The 24219-nt window shown below is 38.0% G+C and overlaps 3 protein-coding genes and 1 pseudogene across 3 annotated transcripts; 2 read left to right on the top strand and 2 right to left on the bottom strand.

Moving 5' to 3' along the window:
• Nucleotides 1-4821: 4821 nt before the first annotated feature.
• LOC148596777 (uncharacterized) lies at nt 4822-5666 on the bottom strand (annotated as a pseudogene).
• A 5207-nt stretch (nt 5667-10873) lies between these two features.
• LOC148596776 (uncharacterized) lies at nt 10874-15591 on the bottom strand. The gene is made up of 2 exons (XM_088563115.1): nt 15281-15591; nt 10874-14929 (listed from the first exon to the last, which is right to left on the bottom strand). The coding sequence occupies exons 1-2, from the start codon at nt 15432-15434 to the stop codon at nt 14598-14600; spliced, it is 486 nt and encodes a 161-aa protein (XP_088419241.1). The 5' UTR covers nt 15435-15591; the 3' UTR covers nt 10874-14597.
• Nucleotides 15592-16676: 1085 nt separating this feature from the next.
• On the top strand, nt 16677-20691 carry LOC148596775 (uncharacterized). Its single transcript, XM_088564321.1, has 2 exons — nt 16677-18815; nt 19462-20691. The coding sequence occupies exons 1-2, from the start codon at nt 16677-16679 to the stop codon at nt 20689-20691; spliced, it is 3369 nt and encodes a 1122-aa protein (XP_088420447.1).
• A 1354-nt stretch (nt 20692-22045) lies between these two features.
• Nucleotides 22046-23415, top strand: LOC148596774 (uncharacterized). Its single transcript, XM_088564084.1, has one exon. It carries the CDS (start codon nt 22673-22675, stop codon nt 23396-23398), a length of 726 nt encoding a protein of 241 aa, XP_088420210.1. The 5' UTR covers nt 22046-22672; the 3' UTR covers nt 23399-23415.
• Nucleotides 23416-24219: the final 804 nt, after the last annotated feature.

The raw sequence follows: 24219 nt of genomic DNA, 5'->3' as shown, positions 1-24219 counted from the left end.
TCGGATCTGTATTAATAATATACACTTGTGGAAATGATTTAACAATTTTAGCTGGAACTGTATTCACGGCTGTAATATTTATTAGTGTTTCTTTTAAGCATTTAAATCTTTGAAGTAAATAAGATAATTGTTCTACATTCATGGTTCTATAACTTTGATATCTCGAGTCTCATCACAGGTCAAAATAGCTTGCGATTGGTAATAACAGAGGCAATTTATAGTCTCTGTAGTAGAAACTCCAAATCTTATTTCCAAACGTGCATTACCATTCCGCACTAAATTCAGGTAATCTTCCTGAAAATCACAGGGATCCAAGGAGAAAACTATGAGCGTGTATCCTTTACCAAAGTTAGTCAGAGTAATGTTCAATCCCACATCTTTCATCCATTTATCGCTTATGTCGAACAAACGCACGTAAGCAGAGGTATAATTTCTGTTATTTCCAAAATCTAAACTCAGTGGCGACCCATAAACCTCCACTCCATTCACTTTCATAGTAACATTCGTCATATTGAAATGTTGAAAATTAAACGGATTAGCAGTATAATCACCGTTTGCAGCCTTCTGTGAAATCAAACCAAGTACAACTTTAGATGGAAGAGATCGTGGGAACATTGCATCCCAAAAGAATTCCGTTGATCCCGTAGGAATAACATTTTGTATTACATGGCTTCTGGTGATCAGGTATTGGGTTGGCGTTTTTTGTATTTCATTTCTATGACTCCGGGATCTAGTTTTACTCTAGCTGTTCTATAAAAGACGTCCAAAATTTTTATCTTACAGTTGGGAGAGCTTTCTCCTGACATCAGTAAAAATGAAATAGTCGATCTAAACAGTTTCATGTAAATGTCATCACCACTTATAAGATACTTGTCTAATTGAAGAGCCCCGTGCAGGTCCGGGTGGTAAAAGAATAGGCCTGCAGCAGCGCTAAGCTTGTCGTAAAAGGCGACTGAATAGTGCTCAGAAACCTAGCCGGGGGCTAGGCGCTCTGCCCACAGAGCAACTGGGATGTGTGCCCCAGGTGGTGGAATGGGGTACCCCTGGCATGTTACATGCTGGGGTTGTCAGGCTATAATACGGAAAACCTGACCGCAAACCATAGTGGTGCACCGTGTTGGGAAAGATGCCACGTTCCTCGCACGTTAAAGAACCCTGCTGTGGTATTCGATAGGAGTAGGAACCTTTGCGCTCCGCCACAGGAGGCTAAATTGCCCGACCTTACCCACTTCCCCTTGTTCCAGTGGCAATCCAAATTTGTCGACCCTATTATCCTTGTGACCCATCCTTTTTTTCATTTCATGTTCATTTTATCATCCATTTCATGTTCATTGTCTGAATATAGCTGAAATATTGCTGCTCGGACGTTAAACCCTAACAAACAAACAAAACATCTAATTGAAGAGAATCTTCCGAAATATTTCCCTCTAACTCAAAAATCCTTGATTCTTTCGTAAATTCGTATCTGTTAACAAATCCAGAATTAAGACTTACGGAATCCATCGGGTCATCGTCCTTCATGAAAAGTTGACTCTGAAGTTGCGATCTTTGTTCATCACTTCCAGATGAAAGTATTGTTTTGAAGTACGCTTTCCAAGGGAAATTGTTCGAATTTACTGATATCAATTTATTGTTCATGAAAATATCAATATGAGAAAACATACTCTGTAATGGTAAATTAATTATACCAGTTTTTTTTCTTTAGCTGCTAGTTTTGTTCCATCTGCCTTAAGAATTTGCATTTTAACGTATAATCTACTTTTCCTCAAATCTATGTAATCATTTCCAGATCCCGAAATCACAATTTCAATGGGGGTGGAGTCGTTGATCGAGCTTGATATCGGTCGTTCCTCTGTATATGTAACTTTTTCAACGGCAACCTGATTCGGAGGAGACGCAAAAATAGATAGTTCATTGGGCTGTCCGATTTCTTTATTATTTTCACTCAAAAACGACATTTTTAGTTATTTTTTGTTATTCCAGACACTATGAAAATATTTGTTTTTTATATTTCTTTTTCGATGTCTGTTTATAGTTTGTTTCGATGTTGATTGCTTGATCTTTCTTTGTCTACTGACGTTCCTTTTTTCACTGTTGTTATATTTTTGTGAATGCCAGATTTGGTTTTCTTCATCACTTTCTTCCTACGTCTTCTTTTATTCTTGATCACAACGTGTGGCTTTTCCAAGTTTGTTTTCATCTCTGATAATGCTCTATCTTCTGCAGCAGCCACTGGTGATACTATAGTGGTATGAAGCGGATCCTTCTCGATCTCAGTAGCCCCGTGCAGGTCCGGGTGTTAAAAGAATAGGCCTACAGCAGCGCTAAGCTTGTCGTGAAAGGCGACTAAATAGTGCTAAGAACCCTAGCCGGGGCTAGGGCGCTCTACCGACAGAGCAACTGGGATGTGTGCCCCAGGTGGTGGAATGGGGTACCCCTGGTGTGTTACATGCTGGGGTTGTCAGGCTATAATACGGAAAACCTGACCGCAAACCATAGTGGTGCACCGTGTTGGGAAAGATGCCACGTTCCTCGCACGTTAAAGAACCTTACTGTGGTATTCGATAGGAGTAGGAACCATAGGGCTCCGCCACAGGTGGTTAAATTGCCTGACCCTACCCACCTCTCCCTATTTCCAGTGGCAATCAAAATATGTCGACCCCATTATCTTTGTGTCCCATCCCTTTTTCATTTCATCATCATTTCATGTTCATTTTATCATCATTTCCATGTTCATCGTCTGAATATAGCTGAAATATTGCTGCTCGGACGTTAAACCCCAACAAACAAACAACAAACAAACAAACTCGATCTCAGTAGCGTTAGAATTTACTCGGATTATGTAAGATCCTCCATATCTTCCGTGTAAACCACGCCCTATTTGATTATTTTTCCATTGTTTTCTGTATTTGTATAGATTAAAATTTTTATTCACCATGTTTCTATAAAATCGTTCCCACATACTAGGATCTGTTACATATGTTTTACTGTTCATTTCAAAGAATGAAAGGAAATTTCTTAAAATGGAGTGTAACTGTAACAGGTTGTCTTAGAAATGACGCTAATGATCCTTCATCGTCTGTTATATATATGTGGATATGTTCCATTATTCCCGATCTTACAGGTATATAATACGGATTATCAAAAATGATATTTCCGTTTTCTTTCTATTCAGCATTACTCTTCTTAATAAAGGTTTTTCTGTACTTCCAATAAAACTATTTTGGCATATATCGGATAAAATATACAGAATCTTTTCGAAACTATTCGTCTTATTTAAAGTAAACTCTGTAAGGGCTACCATCCAATATCCATCTAATTGTATATTTCTGTTTAACTTTACTCTAAAATTAAATGGAGAATTGTCCGAACAAAAGTCTGTACCATCTGTGGAGCTAACAACAACTCTAACACTCATTTTTGATGCATTATGACTTTTATATATTTTGTACTCGATCTCTGGATACCCAAGAATTAAATTAAGAAGGCCAACCCAACCATTTTACCAAAACCTGTTCGTGGCTTCTTACTTTCTTCTTCCTAAGGATTTTTTCAATTTTGTACAATTCCGTTTTGTCAGATTTGTTTATTTTTTGTAATTAATTTCTGTAAAACGTTCCCTTGATTTTATCTCCTAAAGTATCTTCTAAAGTATAAATATCCAGATTATCTCTTTTAAATCTTCTGGTAATCGTAAAATATTCCAATGTCCAATTTTCCTGATAACCCTTTTCAAATACTCGCTTTATTTGAGAAACTCTTACACGATCCCCGACTTGAAATTTGTAGAAAGGTTTTTTTCTTTTTTCCTTTTTTTTAATTGTATGTTGTTTTTTCTGTTTGTTTCTAACCAGATACTGGATATATCTAATCTCGTCTTCGTTATGTTTATTCACTGAAGTGGGCGTTCTTCCTCCTAAAGACTCGTGTGGAGTGTTGTTGTAACTTTTAACAATATCGTCAAGTACATCTATATATCTGTATGTTTGTTTTTCCATAAAGTATGAATAGATACGATGCTTTAACGTTTTGTATAACTCTTTCAGCATAATTACTTTTTATTTGTGAATTATACGTGTAGAAAACGTGTATTCCAATTTTTGTAAGAAATATCGAAACGCTTGATTTGAACTCTCCACCCTGATCAAATCTAATGGATTTTGGTTTTCTTTTGTGATTTCCACTAAAAACGGCTTTCTAAGCCGCCGCTACGGTTTCACTTTTCTTATTAAGTAACGGTTTAACAGTTACATATCGGGAAAATATATCAATGAGTACCAAAATAAATTTTGTTCCATCGTTATATTTCATTACATTTTCCATCGAAGCGAGATCACCGTCCCATTGGGAATCTATTCCCGAAACAATAACTCTGTTTCTTTTAAAACGTTTTTTAACAGGTTTTTGGACGCTGTATGTTTCAAGTCGGCTCAACACTTTTTTAACAGTACCTCTACCTATTTCATACTTTCCTTCATTGCGTATAATGTTGTAAAGTTTGTCAGGGCCCGCAAATGATCCCGGATGACCAGGATCTGTCCATATTTTCCTAATATAATTCTCCTTTTCCTTTTTAGTCATTGTACCTTCTGTCATTGTGTATTTGCCCCTATTAAAAGTAATTATTCAAAACTTAATGTTATATAGTTTATAATATATATATTTTTTTTGGAGGGGGAGGGGGAGTATGTATAACCTACATATGAAGTACATGTATATGATTTAATCTTTTTCTTTCAGTTACTATAAATTACTCTAGAAAAGAAAATACGATGATTTAATAGTACTTTATTCAATGTGCAGAATATGAATAACATTAATCTACATCTGCAGGGCAAGTTCCAAAACTCCCTCTTGGTTTTGAGGCACCGAGTAACTATCACCATTATTTTCATCGTCCACTTTTTGTTCGTCACTTTTAGCGAATGGGTTACACTCTTCACATTCCAGCATACCCTCCTGGTTGTCATGTGTCATCTCACAAATGGCGCCATCGATCAATTCTGGTACGAAATCTGACATCATACCAAATACAGAACGAAGAGTATCCCACTTTGTTTTATTCAAAGCCACATCTCGTTTTGTAGCGATAGCTTTGTCGGCATCTTCGGGTTTCCAAAAATGCCTTATATCAACTGTTGGAAAGCTTGGATTTAGTGTGACATATACACCACCTCCCAAATGTATAGTTTCTCCTTTAGTAGCATACCATCCAATCCCTTCCGGAAATCGGTATCGATGTCTTTTTGATGGTGTTTCAGCATTAGCCATCTAGAAATATTTAGACTGACGCCTTGCTTGGTCGGATATTTTTTAGATCCAATGTTACCATAATTCCGTATGTTTATATAGACCGTACCTTTGTAATCGTTGGCTACAACATAGCAATCGTCTTGTAACTGGATCATACAGCGTTCTTCGTCTCCGCTACAAATAGCCATATCATTTTCCACGGTTTTTTTCAAGTATTTCACTAAGCTCGTCTGCCCTGTTTTCGTAAGCGCCATTCGGAGCCTAAAAAGGGTCTTTTTATTGTCGTTGATGAATATCTGCAATAAATCGTTGATTAATTCAATCTTTGATTTTTGATTGAATAGCGTATCGGCTTCATCCTCGGTTAATGTTTTCTCCTCTCTCAAGTACGTTACGATGGGAACAGATTTCATTTTTTCCACGAGCACATCTTTGGCTGATTCCAATATGCTTACCTTTACATCAGTCTTTTTTGAATGCTCGTTCTGTGCCGCTTGCTCGTGATCATGAAATCCACATACGTTGTAGAATCCACTCCTCGACGGATCCGTATAAAAAATGAATCGTGCATATAAAATTCTGAATAACAACCACATTGGTATGTTTTAACAGATCGCTCAAAACCCATGACGGCGTCTATAATGAATATATTTAGTTAATAAAATCCCTCTTATTTATTTACTTTTTCGTAGCCTTAAAGCCCCGTGCAGGTCCGGGTGATAAAAGAATAGGCCTGCAGCAGCGCTAAGCTTGTCGTATAAGGCGAGTAAATAGTGCTCAGAATCCTAGCCGGGGGCTAGGCGCTCTGCCCACAGAGCAACTGGGATGGGTACCCCTGGCGTGTTACATGCTGGGGTTGTCAGGCTATAATACGGAAAACCTGACCGCAAACCATAGTGGTGCACCGTGTTGGGAAAGGTGCCACGTTCCTCGCACGTTAAAGAACCCTGCTGTGGTATTCGATAGGAGTAGGAACTTTTGTGCTCCGCCACAGGAGGCTTAATTGCCCGACGTTACCCATCCCCCCTTTTTCCAGTGGCAATTAAAATGTGTCGACCCTATTATCCTTGTGACCCATTCTTTTTTTTTTCATTTCATGTTCATTTTATCATCCATTTCATGTTCATTGTCTGAATATAGCTGAAATATTGCTGCTCGGACGTTAAACCCCAACAAACAAAAACAAACGTAGCCTAAAACCATTGATGAACCGTGGGGGAATTTACAGTAACAGCCGGGTAATGAATCTTGATCAAATACATGGGAGTTTAAAAAAATCAAGAAAACGGGTGATAGATGTTTCATTAAAAAATTTTTTTTGCAGTGTCAAACAGACAGGAAGGAGTTGATCACCCTAATTTAACTGATATAATCAATACGATTCCGTCGCTTTCAGAGCTACAAAAATGGGCGAGGGAAAATGGCATGAAAGATCATCCAATCGTCCAACAGAGAATGGACTTTATTCTTTCTGAAATTTTGCATACATTTAACGATAGCGAAACGTTGACGCACTGGGCCATAGAACACAGTGTACAAACTAACAACCAAGTCCTTCAAAAATATCCAATTTGCAGACCTGTCCATATTGCGGACTCAAATTCGAACTGGCATCCGACTTACGTCAACATAAGATGCTACACAGAATAAAAACCGACGATAATTCATCCTCAAACTAGTAGCCAAATTCCAGATCTTACATTAGAAACTTTATCTGATGTCCACAATCAAACAGGGTCCGGCGAAACAGAAGTCTCTCTTCCTTACATTTTTGAAAAAACAGGTCAAAAAACATTTTCGAAAAATTTGGCGACGGAATCGACATACAAAATAAAATTCAACGATCGTTGGGACGGAAAAAAGATCAAAGATATCTTTAAAGAACTAAGTAAAATGTTTGATGATGTTTTGAATAAAGCAAGGGGGGACAAGGACACTGACCTCGGAAGAATAATCATAATTCACCCGCAACTTAAAAACGACATTGTCGTACCTTTGGACAAATGGTCCAACATCGATTCAAACCGCGTTATGACGGCTGTTGAAAATGTATTGAACAGCGAAGAAGACCTTCCTCTGGATACTGGAATGAAAGTCGTAATTGGATTGTTTGTTTGTTTGTTAGGGTTTAACGTCCGAGCAGCAATATTTCAGCTATATTCAGACAATGAACATGAAAGCATAGCCGTACCTGGGGGAAGCGGTTCGCTTTCAATATCTAGATTAACCGAAGCTCAAAGTTCCATAGCTCTGAAAAAGTCCATGCTTAGGGTATCTAACAACGATCAATTATGCTTGGCAACAGCAATTGGGAGGTGTTTTCTTAAACTTTGCGAAATGGTGTCGGGGAAAAAAATGGAAGGAACTTACAGCGAACGACCCGAAACTTATGAATACGTTTATGAAAGTCATGAAACATAGAGTCACAACAAAAAGTTACTACAAACACGTCAGTGGAGGGAAGTCATACAGCAAAACAATGGAATTAACTTTGTGCAAGGAAGCTAACGTGCCAACAGATAGGCCACTAACAATTAGAGACATAACCGCTTTTGAGGACTTACTTGAAATCAACATTTTGGTATTATCTGCAAAACTTAATAACAAATTCTGCAGGGTTGCAAACGACCGCGAAAGAAATAATATTTACCTTTATTTGACAGAAAATTCTTCTCATGGACATTTTGATGGCATAGGAAATATTAACGGTTTTTTTTTGGGTACGGGTACTTTTGTTCCGAATGCTTAAAACCTTACAAAAACAGAGGAAAACACATGTGACGTCTGCGGCCACAACACTTGCTACCTAAAAGTAGATCAACAGAAGTGTCCAGGATGCAATCGGACGTGTAGAAGTCGAGAGTGTTTTGATAGGCATAGGGCTAGAAAAACTAGAAATGGACGAGAAACACAAAAATCCATGTGTGAAAAATTTTTTCTCTGCGAAACTTGTAAAAAGGTGATCGAGAGAGAGAAGAGAAAACCTGAGCATCACAGGTGCGGCGAATGGAAATGTAAAAATTGTCATATATATCAGTTCGGAGATCACTTATGCTATCAACGCGAAAGCCAGTTTAACAGTCCCAAAAAAGAACCAAGAAAGTATTTCTTTTTTGACTTTGAAACTACTCAGAATCAGCTTATTACCTGTCAGGACGGATACGTTCCGACCGATCCGTGCAACAACCAAACATGTAACGGGACGTCCGATAAAACTAAATTCGACAAATGTAGAATATGTCGCAACTGTAGTCAATCTTGGTGCGGGTTAGAAGAGCATATCGTGGTACAGTTTGAGTGCATTGCTTCTACCACCAAAAAATGCATCCCTAGGGTTCAATCGATCAGTCACGTCTATTCCAGACGCATAGGCTTTCATCTCGTCGTTGTTTTGGTTTGTTTTGTTTGTTTGTTGGGGTTTAACGTCCGAGCATCAATATTTCAGCTATATTCAGACAATGAACATGAAACGGATGATAAAATGAACATGAAATGAAAAAAAAAGGATTGGTCACAAGGATAATGGGGTCGACAAATTTTGATTGCCACTGGAACAAGGGGAAGTGGGTAAGGTCGGGCAATTTAGCCTCCTGTGGCGGAGCGCAAAGGTTCCTACTCCTATCGAATACCACAGCAGGGTTCTTTAACGTGCGAGGAACGTGGCATCTTTCCCAACACGGTGCACCACTATGGTTTGCTGTCAGGTTTTCCGTATTATAGCCTGACAACCCCAGCATGTAACACGCCAGGGGTACCCCATTCCACCACCTGGGGCACACATCCCAGTTGCTCTATGGGGAGAGCGCCTAGCCCCCGGCTAGGTTTCTGAGCACTATTTAGTCGCCTTATACGACAAGCTTAGCGCTGCTGCAGGCCTATTCTTTTAACACCCGGACCTGCACGGGGCTCGTATTTTTTTAGACAACAATACATGTTCTTTTGCCATAAGTTTAAATAAAGTCCAATACTGGACGCAATAAGCTCGGAAGCACTTTATTATAACGGATCAGAAGTTTCCTCTTCATGTGTGTACTGACAGATTTTGAAGCCAAGTCCGATATAAACGATTTGAAAAATTCCAAAGGTTTCACGTATTTTTTTCTATTTGGAAATACTCCTTTGTATATGTTAAGGGCTATTTCAGACAATACATCTACTTCTTTTTTTGTTATGTGTGATAAAATAGCTATCCTTTGGTTTTTATTTGCCTGGTACAGGAACTTCAGCAATACAGAACTCGATTTCATACGCCTACTCATGATTTTGCGCAATACTCTTTTGTGACAGGTTATTTATACTGATAGGAATACGAAACATGTGTCATCGGGAAAAATTCCTGTACGCAACATATATTTCTCGCGGTCCATTCGTTGATTCGAAAGGTCAACTAAAAGATATCCATATCTATTTCTTTCTGTTGCTTTCCTAAAAGATTCGTTGAAATATTTGGTCCTACCAGGGAGTACCTGTGATGCAAATACTGATAACTGACGCATGTCTCTCGGATTACGAAATAGAACAAAATTAGCACAGTTTAAAGATATACTTTTAGAATACTTTCCTGGAGGATACAATGACTGTGAAATAAGCACAACGGATGCCCCTTTATGGTGACTGGTAACAGAAAATAAATGCAATTGTTCTAAATCCTGCACAACTCGTGAAACTAAATCATCTAAAAGTATCAAGGAATGGTTTTGGTTGCGGGTGAACTCCTCGATCACATCCTTGTCTGGTAGACCTTCATAAAAGGTTAAATTAGGTACATTTTGCATCTCCTCCAACATTTTTTGATGTTCAGAGTAAGCATACAGTATTTTTGTAGGTGGTTCCGTGAACATTTTACTTACTTTTTCAATGAGTTTCTTTGAAAACATAGATTTACCCGATTGTGTGGGGCCTGAAATAAATATAGTTGTTGGGGAAAGGAATGGTAGGAGGGTCTTTTCCTCGTCCATGACACAAGAAAGTATGATATGATTACAATGTTTTTACACTTATATAGCTAAAGTTTTACATTAATATTTTTCTCTGCTGTTCTCCTGCTGATTTAACTGCTTTGTCTATATGTGGTATTAACCTTTTAAAATATCTATACTGGTTCCTGTTGAGAAAAAATCCTCGAATTGTTGGTTTTCCATTTAGGAACAATCGCACATCAACTCTTATTCTTGATTGATAAGTGCAAATGGTAACAAAGTAGTTTCCGGGCAAATGATATTGTTTAATGTAACTGCACGAACTCATATTAAATTGTTCTATTGTGTCTATGTTTGCTAATTTGATACTATCTGTCCTTGTTGTGTTTTGCTTTTTCTCACTTGAATATATATTGCTGGTTAAAGCTAAGTTACACTCATAATAGATAAGAGAACTATAACTCCAGTTATTTTTAAGATCTCAAAATGAATGTCGAAATTTCTGTATAAAGAACTAATACTGGATCCAATACTAGAATGTCCAAATGTCCCACCATCAACATCATCTTTTGTATTAGTTCTCTCACAAGTCATGTTGATGCGACTCCTGTGATAGTGAAACAAACAACGGTAAAGAATATCTTATCTCTTTAGTTTTAAGCTAACAAAAATACTGAAACTGATAAGGTGGGTTGTGCACCAGTATCACCTTAATGTTGCCAAAAAAAATGAGTCTAAAGACGAAAAAGCCCAAATTTCGTTAAACAGAGGCAATTGTCCAACATGTCTGAAATAGTCAATATGGGACCACTCCTTGCTTACCAAATATCAAGAGGCTACGATTAGTAGTTTCTGAGAAAAGTGTTACAAAAGTTCTCCCTAACCATACTATAACATGATTTTTCGCAAAGAGAAATTCGAGCAATTACTCCACTTTAGAGTAAGTATGACCCTATGTATAATGTGATAATCAAATGAAAACATACAGTGTATTATAAATCAATTTTTAATCAACTCTAAAAATGAACATGCATTACAACAATGTAAATATCTTTCCTGATATGTATTCAACATTTAACAATAGTATATAAAATTTAACACATCAAATTCGTTGGCACAAAAGTATGCATGTTCTTAAAAAAACTAAGAATGTCTATCTAAAACAATCTCAATAGACACTTTGGCACATCTTAAATTCATCATAACTAATCAGCTAAATCATATGAAACAGTTAACAAATATATACAGCAAGGTAGTGGGATTTCTTGTGAGGTAGTGAGATTTGTTGAAAAAATTCAAATGGATTTAAAGATAAGTTAAAAAAATATTTTGGCAATAAGATTTTTTACCCATGCTATTTTCCAAGTGAAGTTATTTTTCTATGTTTAATAGTTACTTCTTGAAATAAAAAAGTTTAAAAAAATTATCATCAATACAATATTTGTATCAGATTATTGTTTTCCTTTTGATTACATTATAAATATACACTGTTACAAAAACTCTACCACTAATAATAATCATATATCAAAAAAAAAATATCAGAAACTAAAACTGATCACTTCAGTATTAAGTTCAATTATAAAATCTAAACAAAGTGGGATTTTTCATACTAAATTCTAAATATATTCTAAATAAATGAAGTACATGCATAACCTTATGGAATGTAAAAACAAAAAATTGAAAAAGTTTTGTTTTTATTTCAGAAATATAAAGTTCACAACCTGTTCAGGTTAAGTACTGGTTTTTAAAAGGTCTATTTTTTTTTTCATTTTCACCATAATTTATCTGTCGAATACAAGCATTCTGATAGTGTTGCAAAACAATACATAGTCCCCTACCAGCTGGATGTATAACAAAGACCAAAAGTGTCAGTAAAATTTTGAAAGTTAAAGGGTTACAACTTTATTCTGCAAAAATCAATGGAGCAGAATGAAACTTCAATTTGATCTGTATCTCATCTAGGTAGACTTGCATACCACAAATCAGTTCAATATCAGCAAGCATTTAGAAAAAAATATGGAAAACTTTAATTTCAATAAAATTCTTAAATTTAAAGGGCTACAACTTCAGCAAAAATTAATAAACCATATCAAAACTGAAACTTAATCTGTAAATGATTTAGGTAGAAAAAAGTCTGTAAAAACCATGTTTTGTTTAGGACTGACAGACAGACCGAGCACAAACCTCAAGTCCCCTTCATCTAAAGCCGGTAGGGGACTAATAATCAATAAATACCAAGATTTTACAAATATCATATGGATTTTCAATCAAATATGTTTTATAACCAACAATTAGAATTTGTAAAATGAGTATATAGTATGAGTATGAGGGAATATCATATTGACCCAGATGATGCATATTCATTCTAAATAGACAGTTATCTAAAATATACAAAAACATTAACCTGGAATACTTTAAATAACATATCCTAGACGTTAAATAAGCTATTAAAAAACCAACAAAAATTGTCTGACTAGCAGTTGAAAAAGATCTTGTTAATGATTGTCATAAAAAAAAATGCCATGTAATTAAAAATCTGAATATAAATTTAAAAATTCTGGGATTTTATAAGTAGTTTAAATATTCCTAATCAAAAATGTTTTATGACCAACTTGTAAAATGAGTATATGCATGTATCTGAAGTATAACTTGGAATAATGTAAATAACAACAACTTGTAAAAAAAAAACACCTTTCAACCTTGAGTATAACATATCATCAGATTCTAAGATACAGTATACTTGTAACTATGAAAAAAATTCTATGAACTACAAACTAATATCTTCTACTGACTAAAAATGTCACCACGTTGAATAACATATATCCATCTTCATGTAATAGCACTGATCATATCTTAAGTTTAAGAACCTTTGGCTTAAAAAAATAAAGATTAATATGATTTCTAAATATTACTTTCTATGATCAGTTAACATAAACATGAAAAAAATACATACATGAATGGAATACACAAAACGGTGTATTTACTCTAAGTTGAATACTGATGGAGATGTTAATGAGTCCATAGGAAATTGACCCAAAAGAAAAACAAAAAAAAAAAAAAACACAACTATGGGCTATTAATACATATTTGACTAGGTTGCCATAGATGAAAAAAACAAAAAAAAACAAAAACAAATTAATGATTGATTGATTGTTGTTGTTTATTGCCGTTTCGGCGACCAGGGCCATATCACGGCAAGAACATTTAATGCAAGGAAAATATTAAAAGCAAGATCAAAGTCTCTTCATAAAATAATGAAATTAAAACAAACAGCTATTTACATATAAAAAGGTACATAAAAGGTGAACCTAAGACATAAAATACATATAGAAACATAACTTCGATAAAACATTTAAAATATTGAAAAATCAAGGAAGGTATCCAATTTAGATTTTATTAAATAAACCGATGTCCCGCAAGAAATCGATAATGTTTTTAGATGAAACGGTCTTGAACAAATCAAACATATTGGCGCAGTCAAAATAATTTTGCCTGGTGTTGGCAAAATCCACACAATCTAGAAGAACATGTTTGATAGAGAAAGGGCAATCACATGGGATACACTCAGGTGGAGGATCACCAACAAGCAAATGGCCATGTGTAAATCTAGAATGTCCAATGCGGCATCTAGTCATGACCACTTGCTCTTTGCGATTGCCCGACCCGGATTGATGAAAGCCTAGATCGGGTTTTATGGAATTGAGTTTGTTGTGTTCAAGACCGTCCCAACGGTCCTGCCACATCTTTAAAATATATTTCCTTATTAAAGGTTTAAAATCAGTGTATGGCAAACTAACGTCCTTTATTATTTCATTTAATGCCTTTTTGGCAACCCTGTCTACAACTGAATTCCCCTGAATACCAACATGACTGGGTACCCAGAGAAAAACAATCTCTTTATCAAATTCCCGAAGTCGATGAATAAAATACAAAATTTGTAAAATAAGAGTGTTTTTCAGTTTGTGATTCTTAATTGCCAAAAGACAGCTCAAAGAGTCAGAACAAATAATAAACTGTGACAGATTAGATTGAGTAATCAATTTAAGTGCTAACAATATGGCTCGAGCTTCAGCTGTGAATATGGAAGCGCTCGATGATGATGATTGGCCAGGTCTGAGGCATTCAATTAAAATTCCTGATCTTATTTTCTTTGTATCTTTAACATCACCAGCTACACCCTTGATAGTTTTCTGTATTAAAAAAGGAGAAAGGTCATTAACATTTTTGTCTTTATCTTTTGCAGAAATTACAATAAATCTTGGCCAGTTTTTATCACTTTCGTCAGAAGAATTGCAGACATCACTTTTTCGTTTTTTTGAATAAGAAACATTGGACTCCCCGTTGTTTTTTGTCGCCATGTTAAGTTTTAGTAAGTTTCATCGTCTCTGTTCCCCACCCGCCACCGAGTGCCAACACAAAAACAAATTAAACTTCTTCCTCAAAGTTCAATTTCCTTTTGGATCTTGTCCTGCTAGCAACTGGTGGAGATACGCTGGGTGTCACTGGTTCAGGGACTGTTGCCATTAGTGAAGTATGATCAAGAGATTCAGGTGTTGCTGGTGGAGTAGGATCCCGATATTCAGGACTTGCTGGTGGTGATGGCGTTAACGTGTACAAGTCAACTTCTGATAGTGGTACACAGGTTCTTCCTGCCATCTGCTCATATAGTCTCCTTTTTTTACAGTAGCACATTATACACACAGAAACAGGAATGATTGCCAATATACTGGTGACCTCAATAGCCCATACAAGAAGCCCTGAAATAAATATATATATATATATAAAATCTCTTTCAATTTTTATGAATGTAAAAACAATAAAACTGCTTGGAGCTTTCGGCCACACTAATAAAATGCATGTGTTTGTACATATATATTAATATTAAATATAATATATATATTATAACATATTTTTTTTAACTAATATTTTAAAGTATAAAGTATACAATGTATACAGGTACAAATCATGCACTATGTGTACATTAACAGTTTAATCTGCCTTAATTTATAATTCTGATTCAAAAACCTTTACAATTGTAAACAAAACAAAAAGTAAATAGACAAACTGAATTTATGTGCTGTTGCACATTGTGAGAAAAATATAACTACCTGATTCTAAAGCTGGTTCTGTTGTCGAAGCCGCGTCTGTTGTGGTACCTGATGTAGCCGTTGTCCTTTTTGTGGTGGTTGTCTGAGCTGCTGCTGTAGTGGTGGTTGTAGTTGTGGGTTGGTCCACTGGTACTGAAAAGATGAATAAATTCATATCAAAACTTAAGGGAGTACAATACAGTAAGGATGTACAATTAATTTTTCTTACAAATTTTGCATAGTGGTAGTTTTATTATTGTTCTCTCAAAATATGCAAAGAAAAGTATAGGTCTATGCGCTACTTTTCAAGATATTAAGGCCCCTTGCAGGTCCGGGTGTTATATATATATAATAATATATAATAATAATAATAATAATAATAATATATAATAATAATATATCAATATCAATATCTTTATCGTCTGAATATAGCTGAAATATTGCTGCTCGGACGTTAAACCCCAACAAACAAACAAACAAATCATCTATCAATAAACCAGCCACAAAGGATTTCAAACCCGAACGTTTTTCGTCTCAAACTGGAACAGTATTTATGAGTAATACGGAATCAAGTGGCCCCGTGCAGGTCCGGGTGTTTAAAGAATAGGCCTACAGCAGCGCTAAGCTTGTCGTAAAAGGCGATTAAATAGTGCTCAGAAACCTAGCCGGGGGCTAGGCGCTCTGCCAACAGAGCAACTGGGATGTGTGCCCCAGGTGGAGGAATGGGGTACCCCTGGCGTGTTACATGCTGGGGTTGTCAGGCTATAATACGGAAAACCTGACCGCAAACCATAGTGGTGCACCGTGTTGGGAAAGATGCCACGTTCCTCGCACGTTAAAGAACCCTGCTGTGGTATTCGATAGGAGTAGGAACCTTCGCGCTCCGCCACAGGAGGCTAAATTGCCCGACCTTACCCATCCCCCTTTTTCCAGTGGCAATCAAAATTTGTCGACCCTATTATCCTTGTGACCCATCCTTTTTTTTCATTTCATGTTCATTTTATCATCCATTTCATGTTCATTGTCTGAATATAGCTGAAATATTGCTGCTCGGACGTTAAACCCCAACAAACGGAATCAAGTGCTAAAAGTTCGATGATAGTTCCCGTATACGTTTCGATGATAGTTCCCGTATACGTTTCACACTCCAAGCGAAGAAGTACTCGTCTATGCGTTACTTGACACTCAATCAGACACTACATTCATTCTAAGCGATACATATCGTAAATTAGGTCTATCAGGAACAGATGTGAAGTTGTCGTTGTCAACGATGTTTGCCGACAACCAAATCGTAGATAGTTGTTAAATGAAGGGATTGATAGTACGAGGATTTGATAGTTCAGTCCGGATTCCTCTTCCGACAGTATTTACACGAGATATGATGCCTGCAAATAGATCACACATACCAACTTCCGACATGGCTAGACACTGGCATCACTTAAACAGAATTGCGGATAAACTATTGCCTATACAGAACTGTGATATAGGGTTGCTTATAGGATACAATTGTCCACGTGCACTTATACCAAGAGAGGTAATACCTTCGTTGAAGGATGGTCCGTATGGTCAACGAACTGACCTAGGATGGGGTATCGTTGGAATAGTGGACTCGACCCGAAACGACGATGATCAATTAGATTGGATTGGACATTCTCATAGAGTGCTAACGTTTGAAGTACCGAAAGAAGTATCTAACGCAAACGATCGTTTCATTGTGTCAATGAGGTCAAAGGTTAAGGAGATTATCAGTCCTTCAGACTTAACCAGAATGTTCGAGATGGACTTCATTGAACATAAGAACTATGAGAGACCGCTCTCACACGATGACAGAAAGTTTCTAACAACCTTGCAAGAAGGAATTCATGTAAACGATTCACATTACGGAATGCCCTTACCGTTCAGAGCTGGTCCACCGAATTTGCCGAAAAACACGTGTATTGCTATACAGAGATTGACGTATTTGAAGAAAAGGCTCCGTAATGATGCAACGTACGCTGATCATTACCAAACCTTTATGAACAATAGAATCCGAAATGGGTTCGCGGAAAGAGTCCCGGAAAATGAACTGAATCAGGATAGCGGTCAGGAATGGTACATTCCACATCACGGAATCTATCACCCGCAAAAACCAGGAAAATTGCGAGTAGTCTACGACTGTAGTGCTAGATACATGGGACAGTCGTTAAATGATCATCTATTGCAAGGCCCAGACCTTACGAACTCTCTCATAGGCTTATTATGTCGATTTCGTAAAGAATCTATTGCGGTCGTTTGTGACATAGAACAAATGTTCCATCAATTTAAAGTAAATACTGAACATCGGAATTATCTGAAATTTCTGTGGTTCGAAGATGGAGATCTTACTCGGGACCCAGTAGAGTATCGTATGAGTGTTCATCTTTTCGGTGCAGTTTCGTCACCAGGGTGCGCGAACTTTGGACTTAAACAACTTGCGAACGATTATGAAGCTGACTTTGGACAGGAAGTAGCAAACTTCATTAAGCGTGATTTTTATGTTGACGACGGGTTGAAATCTCTGTCAAGTGTCGAAGAAGCTATAAGTCTTATCAAGGGAAGCATCGAAATGTGCAGTAAGCGTGGAATTAGACTACATAAGTTGTTGTCAAACTCGAAGGAAGTATTAGTTCAAATGCCCGAGAAGGATTGCGCCAAGGAATTGAATTTGAACCTCTCTTATGAAACGTTACCAACGACAAAGACTTTGGGAATTCAATGGTGTATCGAATTGGACGCTTTTCAATTTAGAATATCACTTAGTAGCAAACCACCTACACGTCGTGAAATGTTATCTACGCTAAGTTCAGTGTACGATCCTTTAGGTGTCATCTCACCAGTTATTCTCGTTGCGAAACAACTGCCACAAGAAATGTGCAAGGATCAAATTGAATGGGATAGCCCATTACCAGACAGTGTTCAGATGAAATGGGAAAGATGGAAACGCGAGTTGCTAGCCCTCGAATCTTTGAAAATAAACCGAAGCCTTAAACCCGTTGATTTTGGAGAAGTTAAGACAATTGAACTGCATCACTTTTCTGATGCGAGCTCAACAGGTTATGGACAGTGTTCCTGTGTTCGACTAGTCAACGCTCAGCAACAAGTACATTGCTCACTTGTTATAGGAAAGTCTCGTGTAGTTCCGTTAAAGTCCATTACTATTCCTAGGTTAGAACTTACTGCAGCTCTGACTTCCGTGAAGATCAGTACACTACTTCACAACGAACTTGACTATGCGAATGTTGTTGACTATTTCTGGACTGATAGTAACGTGGTCCTCGGGTACATTGCGAATGACTCGAAGCGTTTTCATGTTTTTGTTGCAAACAGAGTTCAACAGATCCGTAGCGTTACAGATCCCTCACAGTGGAACTACGTAAACTCTATTAAAAACCCAGCTGACATTGCGTCTCGAGGATCAACGCCAATCGAATTAGGTCGATCGAGTTGGTTTTCTGGACCAGATTTTCTATGGAAGACCGAAATCGATTTCAGAAAGGACAATCCGGATACTTCACACATTTTATTGAACGACCCGGAAGTTTGTTTGTTGGGGTTTAACGTCCGAGCAGCAATATTTCAGCTATATTCAGACGATGAACATGAAATGGATGATTAAATGAACATGAACATGAAATGAAAAAAAAAGGATGGGACACAAGGATAATAGGGTCGACAAATTTTGATTGCCACTGGAAAAAGGGGGGAAGGGTAAGGTCGGGCAATTTAGACTCCTGTGGCGGAGCGCAAAGGTCCCTACTCCGATCGAATACCACAGCAGGGTTATTTAACGTGCGAGGAACGTGGCATCTTTCCCAACACGGTGCACCACTATGGTTTGCGGTCAGGTTTTCCGTATTATAGCCTGACAACCCCAGCATGTAACACGCCAGGGGTACCCCATTCCACCACCTGGGGCACACATCCCAGTTGCTCTGTGGGCAGAGCGCCTAGCCCCCGGCTAGGTTTCGGAGCACTATTTAGTCGCCTTGTACGACAAGCTCAGCGCTGCTGCAGGCCTATTCTTTTAACACCCGGACCTGCACGGGGACCCGGAAGTGAGAAAGGCCAAAGTGTTTTCCGCAAGTACAAGCTTACCTAGTCACAGTTCGATACTGCAAAGTCTGGAATACTTTTCGAATTGGAGCAGAGCCAAACGTGTGATTGCAATGTGCCTTGATCAAAAGGATACGTTGCTTGCGAAACGTCCTAAAGTTGGTTGTGCTTCGATAACTGTGAATGACCTACACCGCGCTGAGATTGAAATTGTTAAACACGTTCAAAGCATTGCATTCAAAGATGAAAAGGAAACATTGCAATCATTGCGTTCAAACGGAGAGTTTAGTGATAAGGAGTCGGCTAGAAAGCGAAACGGTGTTATGAAAGGAACGTCGTCATTGTATAGACTTGACCCTTTCCTGGATCCGGATGGATTAATTCGCGTTGGTGGTCGCATACAACGTGCAGATCTCGACTCAAATTTGAAGCACCCAATTATCTTACCAAAACGTTCTCATATCACGGACCTTGTCATACGTCATTACCACGAGCAGTCACAGCACCAAGGACGTGGAATTACTACGATCACGATACGTTCGCATGGCTTTTGGATAATTGGATGCAGTTCTATCGTCTCATCCCTTTTGTCAAAGTGTGTTATATGCCGAAAGTTACGTAGTCAGACACAGATCCAAAAGATGGCAGATTTACCATCCGACAGACTTGAAGATGTACCGCCGTTCACATATTGCGGAGTTGACCTATTCGGGCCTTGGTACATTAAAGAATCTCGAAAAGTACTCAAGCGTTACGGAGTTTTGTTTACCTGTTTGTCATCACGCGCTATTCACCTCGAAACCGCCAACTCCCTAGACACAGACTCTTTCATCAATGCCTTGCGAAGGTTCGTTTCGTTGCGTGGACCTATACGGCATATTCGATGTGATCAAGGAACTAATTTCGTAGGTACTGAAACAGAATTCAGAAACGCCATGTCTGAATTAGACTTCGATCGAATTCGTCAATATCTACTCGATGGAAATTGCGATTTTGTACAGTTCAAAATGAACGTTCTCTCAGCTAGCCACATGGGTGGTATCTGGGAGAGGCAGATACGTACGGTGCGAAATATTCTTTCAACACTCCTGTCACAACTTGGAACCCAGTTAGATGATGAATCCTTGAGGACTTTAATGGCCGAAACTACAGCTATAGTGAACAGCCGACCACTAACAGTAGATAATCTAAACGACCCGCTTTCTCTCGAACCTCTCACACCGAATCATATATTGACTATGAAAACTAATGTTGTCTTACCACCACCCGGACAGTTCATGCGAAACGACATCTATTCAAGAAAGAGGTGGAGGCGAGTACAGTTTCTTGTTAACGAATTCTGGAATCGATGGAGGAAATAATTTCTTTCGAAAATTCAAGCTAGACAGAAGTGGATTGCTCCGAAACGAAATTTGCGTATTGGTGATATTGTCTTAATTAAAGATGACAACCTAGCGAGGAATTTGTGGCGCTTAGGTCGAGTGTGTGATGTGTATAAGGATAATGACTCTTTAGTTCGTAAAGTTAAACTGATCGTTGGTTCGCCAAAATTGGATCGTAGAGGTGCTCGTAAATTCAAACTATCGGAACTTGAAAGACCTATACACAAATTGGTGTTACTTCACGAGACCGAGGATGATTCCCAGCCGAGGAGCTAACTGATTGGCCCCGTGCAGGTCCGGGTGTTAAAAGAATAGACCTGCAGCAGCGCTAAGCTTGTCGTATAAGGCGACTAAATAGTGCTCAGAAACCTAGCCGGGGGCTAGGCGCTCTGCCCACAGAGCAACTGGGATGTGTGCCCCAGGTGGTGGAATGGGGTACCCCTGGCGTGTTGCATGCTGGGGTTGTCAGGCTATAATACGGAAAACCTGACCGCAAACCATAGTGGTGCACCGTGTTGGGAAAGATGCCACGTTCCTCGCACGTTAAAGAACCCTGCTGTGGTATTCGAGAAGAGTAGGAACCTTTGCGCTCCGCCACAGGAGGCTAAATTGCCCAACCTTACCCATCCCCCCCTTTTCCAGTGGCAATAAAAATTTGTCGACCCTATTATCCATGTGACCCCACTATTTTTTTTTTCATTTCATGTTCATTTTATCATCCATTTCATGTTCATTGTCTGAATATAGCTGAAATATTGCTGCTCGGACGTTAAACCCCAACAAACAAACAAACAAACAAGCTAACTGATTGACTCAGAGACTATGTATTGACGATAGTGAATTTAGATTATGCGAAAATGGACTTTGAGATCGTGCGTTAAGTGCTAGAATTTTCAGTGTTGGTAAATCTATTCAGACGTTCTTAGTTTATGATAATCATAGTCGAGAGTACTAGTATTTTTATATGCGTAGTTTTTGTATCTTTACTTTCGTGGGAAAATTAGTTAACTAATTTTAGGGAGCCATGTAACTGCCACGCTGCAGCAACTGTATTTTAATCGAGATTTCACCATTTCCGGTTAAATGATTTTGTAAATGGTCACTCGACACGTTCGACACGAGGCATCATAAATGACCCATAGAGGTAAATAATAATTGTTCTATACATTTTCCATATCATTCGAATTTGTTATATGAATCTTCGATAACTTTGATACATTTTCAAGAATTGTTAACAATGTTTCTTTGATCTTTTCAGGTTTTGCGTAACTTCAGTTCTGTAACTTTGTATGCGTACATGCGATGTAATGGTTTTGCAGAATAAAATCGGGTTTATCTAAGTAAAAGGTAAACCAATTTAATAAAAGAGAAATTAATCTGTTCTTTCACAACGTTAAACCGGAATCCGTTCCGGATGTATCCCGATTTTATATTTACGTCTAACGCTGCCATATTTTTTGAAACACCACATCAAAACAGATAATCAATCCAAGCCATCCTCCTTAAAACGCAGCATGAAACCTGCCAAAAGAAAACGAGCAGCCCCTAGAAGGAATCAACAAGACGGAGATGCTACAAAAAACCAGAAAAAGAAGAAGACTTTGCAGACTGCTCAGACGTCATCGTCGCCACGCCAATCCAGAAAAATACCCTCGACAGCTTCCACGTCGTCCAGCGAAATTGATGCCACTGATGCCCCTACTCAAGGTCCCTCGACCAGAAAGTCAACTTTATCTGTGAGCCATGGTCCGGTCGTCAATATCATAGCCGATGAAGCATTGCCTCCCATTCCTGATGAGTCTCGTATGCCTGTTCCTGTTACCGCACAAGAGGTCCCACCCCAGCAAAGCTCGAGTGGAATTGGTAGGTTTATCAATACTTCACAAACCTTAGCACGTCCATTTTACTCTGGGTCTCCTGTTCCCCCCTTTCCGATCCTGATACACAAAGGTGTGGCGATATGTCGTACATCAATCAATCGCCCGATTCTGTGTCTAGTGTCTTTACTCCTATATCATCTCACGTCCCAAGTAAAATAAAAGAGAAAGTATGGGCAGGTGAATTTGTAGATCTAAACTTGCTTCTCAAATCAGCTCGAGATTTAGCAGATAACTGTGAGTTAGATGGAGAGCTCACTATAAAAGGGGGTACCCTTGCCGTTGTAAAACAACAAAAAACACAGTTTAAAAACATTGAAACTTGGATTAATGCATTCATGATATATGCAAGCATTATTTTAGAGAAATGGCCCCAAAAAGGGTTAGAACTTTTCAAATATATGCAAACAATTCGACTTGCAGCCTCCAGGGGCTATTTTCGAGGTTGGGTTCACTATGATGAACAATACAGGTTGCGTAAAGCGGCGTCCCCAACTTCTTCTTGGGGAATAGTTGATATGGAACTTTGGATGATATGTGTTTCAACCCCTTATACACCCCCTTCTCAGTCAGTAGGTCATGGGTCGGTTCAAGACCCTTCAAATCATAGACCTGGACATTCCTCACCAACTTCGTCTGTTTCTGTGGTCAGTTGGGGGCAAAACAAGACTAGCGCTGGTCAAACAACAGGCCCATGTAGAATGTTTAATAAGGGTTATTGCAAGTTCGGGTCAAAATGTATTTTTACCCATCAATGTAAAAAATGTAGAAAATATCACCCAATAACAAAATGTCCACAGAATCAATAAATCGATTTGATTTCAAGTCTGACATTAATGACAATGTAATATTGTAAATATGTTGTGATTACAAATTTATAAATCGAACTTTTTCATTTCAGGATTGACCCGTTTATATACACTAGGTAATTCTCCTATCAGAGTGAGCGAAGTTAAAAAAGCTCTGAAAAAGTACCCATGTCAAGAAAAAGCATATGCTTTAATTAATGGATTACAATATGGCTTTGATATGAAATACTCAGGTCCCCGGAGACCCTTTGAAGCTAATGGCACATAAATTTTTGGCGAACGTTTACTCGCAGCCAGACAAAAAATTCAGAAAGAAATTTCAATGGGTAGAATAGCCGGTCCATTTATTAACCCCCCTTTCCCTACATTTCGAACTTCACCAATCTCTGTAATTCCAAAAAAATCAAGTTCAGAATTTCGTTTAATACATAATTTGTCATTCCCTTCCCAGAACTCAGTAAACGATTTTATTGAGAGAGAATTCTGTTCCGTATCCTACTCTTCGATCGACGATGCGGTGGACATGATTCAGAAGCTTGGCCCAAATTCCTTTCTTGCCAAATGTGATATAAAATCGGCTTTCCGACTGCTCAGAATTTCGCCACAGGATATTGATTTGTTTGGTTTTAAGTTCGAAAATTTGTATTACTTTGATAAGTGTTTACCTATGGGGGCCTCTATAAGTTGTGCCCTATTCGAATCTTTCTCCACTGCCCTTCATTGGTATGTAAAAAAAGAATCAAACTCTGAGAATATTCTTCACTATTTAGATGATTTTCTATTTGGGGGAGTGTCAGTTCCAGAATGTAAAGAGGTTTCAA

This window comes from Perna viridis, chromosome 15 (genome assembly GCF_037379345.1).
Source record: "Perna viridis isolate PV_CMFRI_1.1 ecotype Kerala chromosome 15, ASM3737934v1, whole genome shotgun sequence".
Taxonomy (NCBI): Eukaryota; Metazoa; Mollusca; class Bivalvia; order Mytilida; family Mytilidae; genus Perna; species Perna viridis.
The sequence above is the reverse complement of the archived record's forward strand: the minus strand, read 5'-3'. Positions and strand labels throughout refer to the sequence as shown.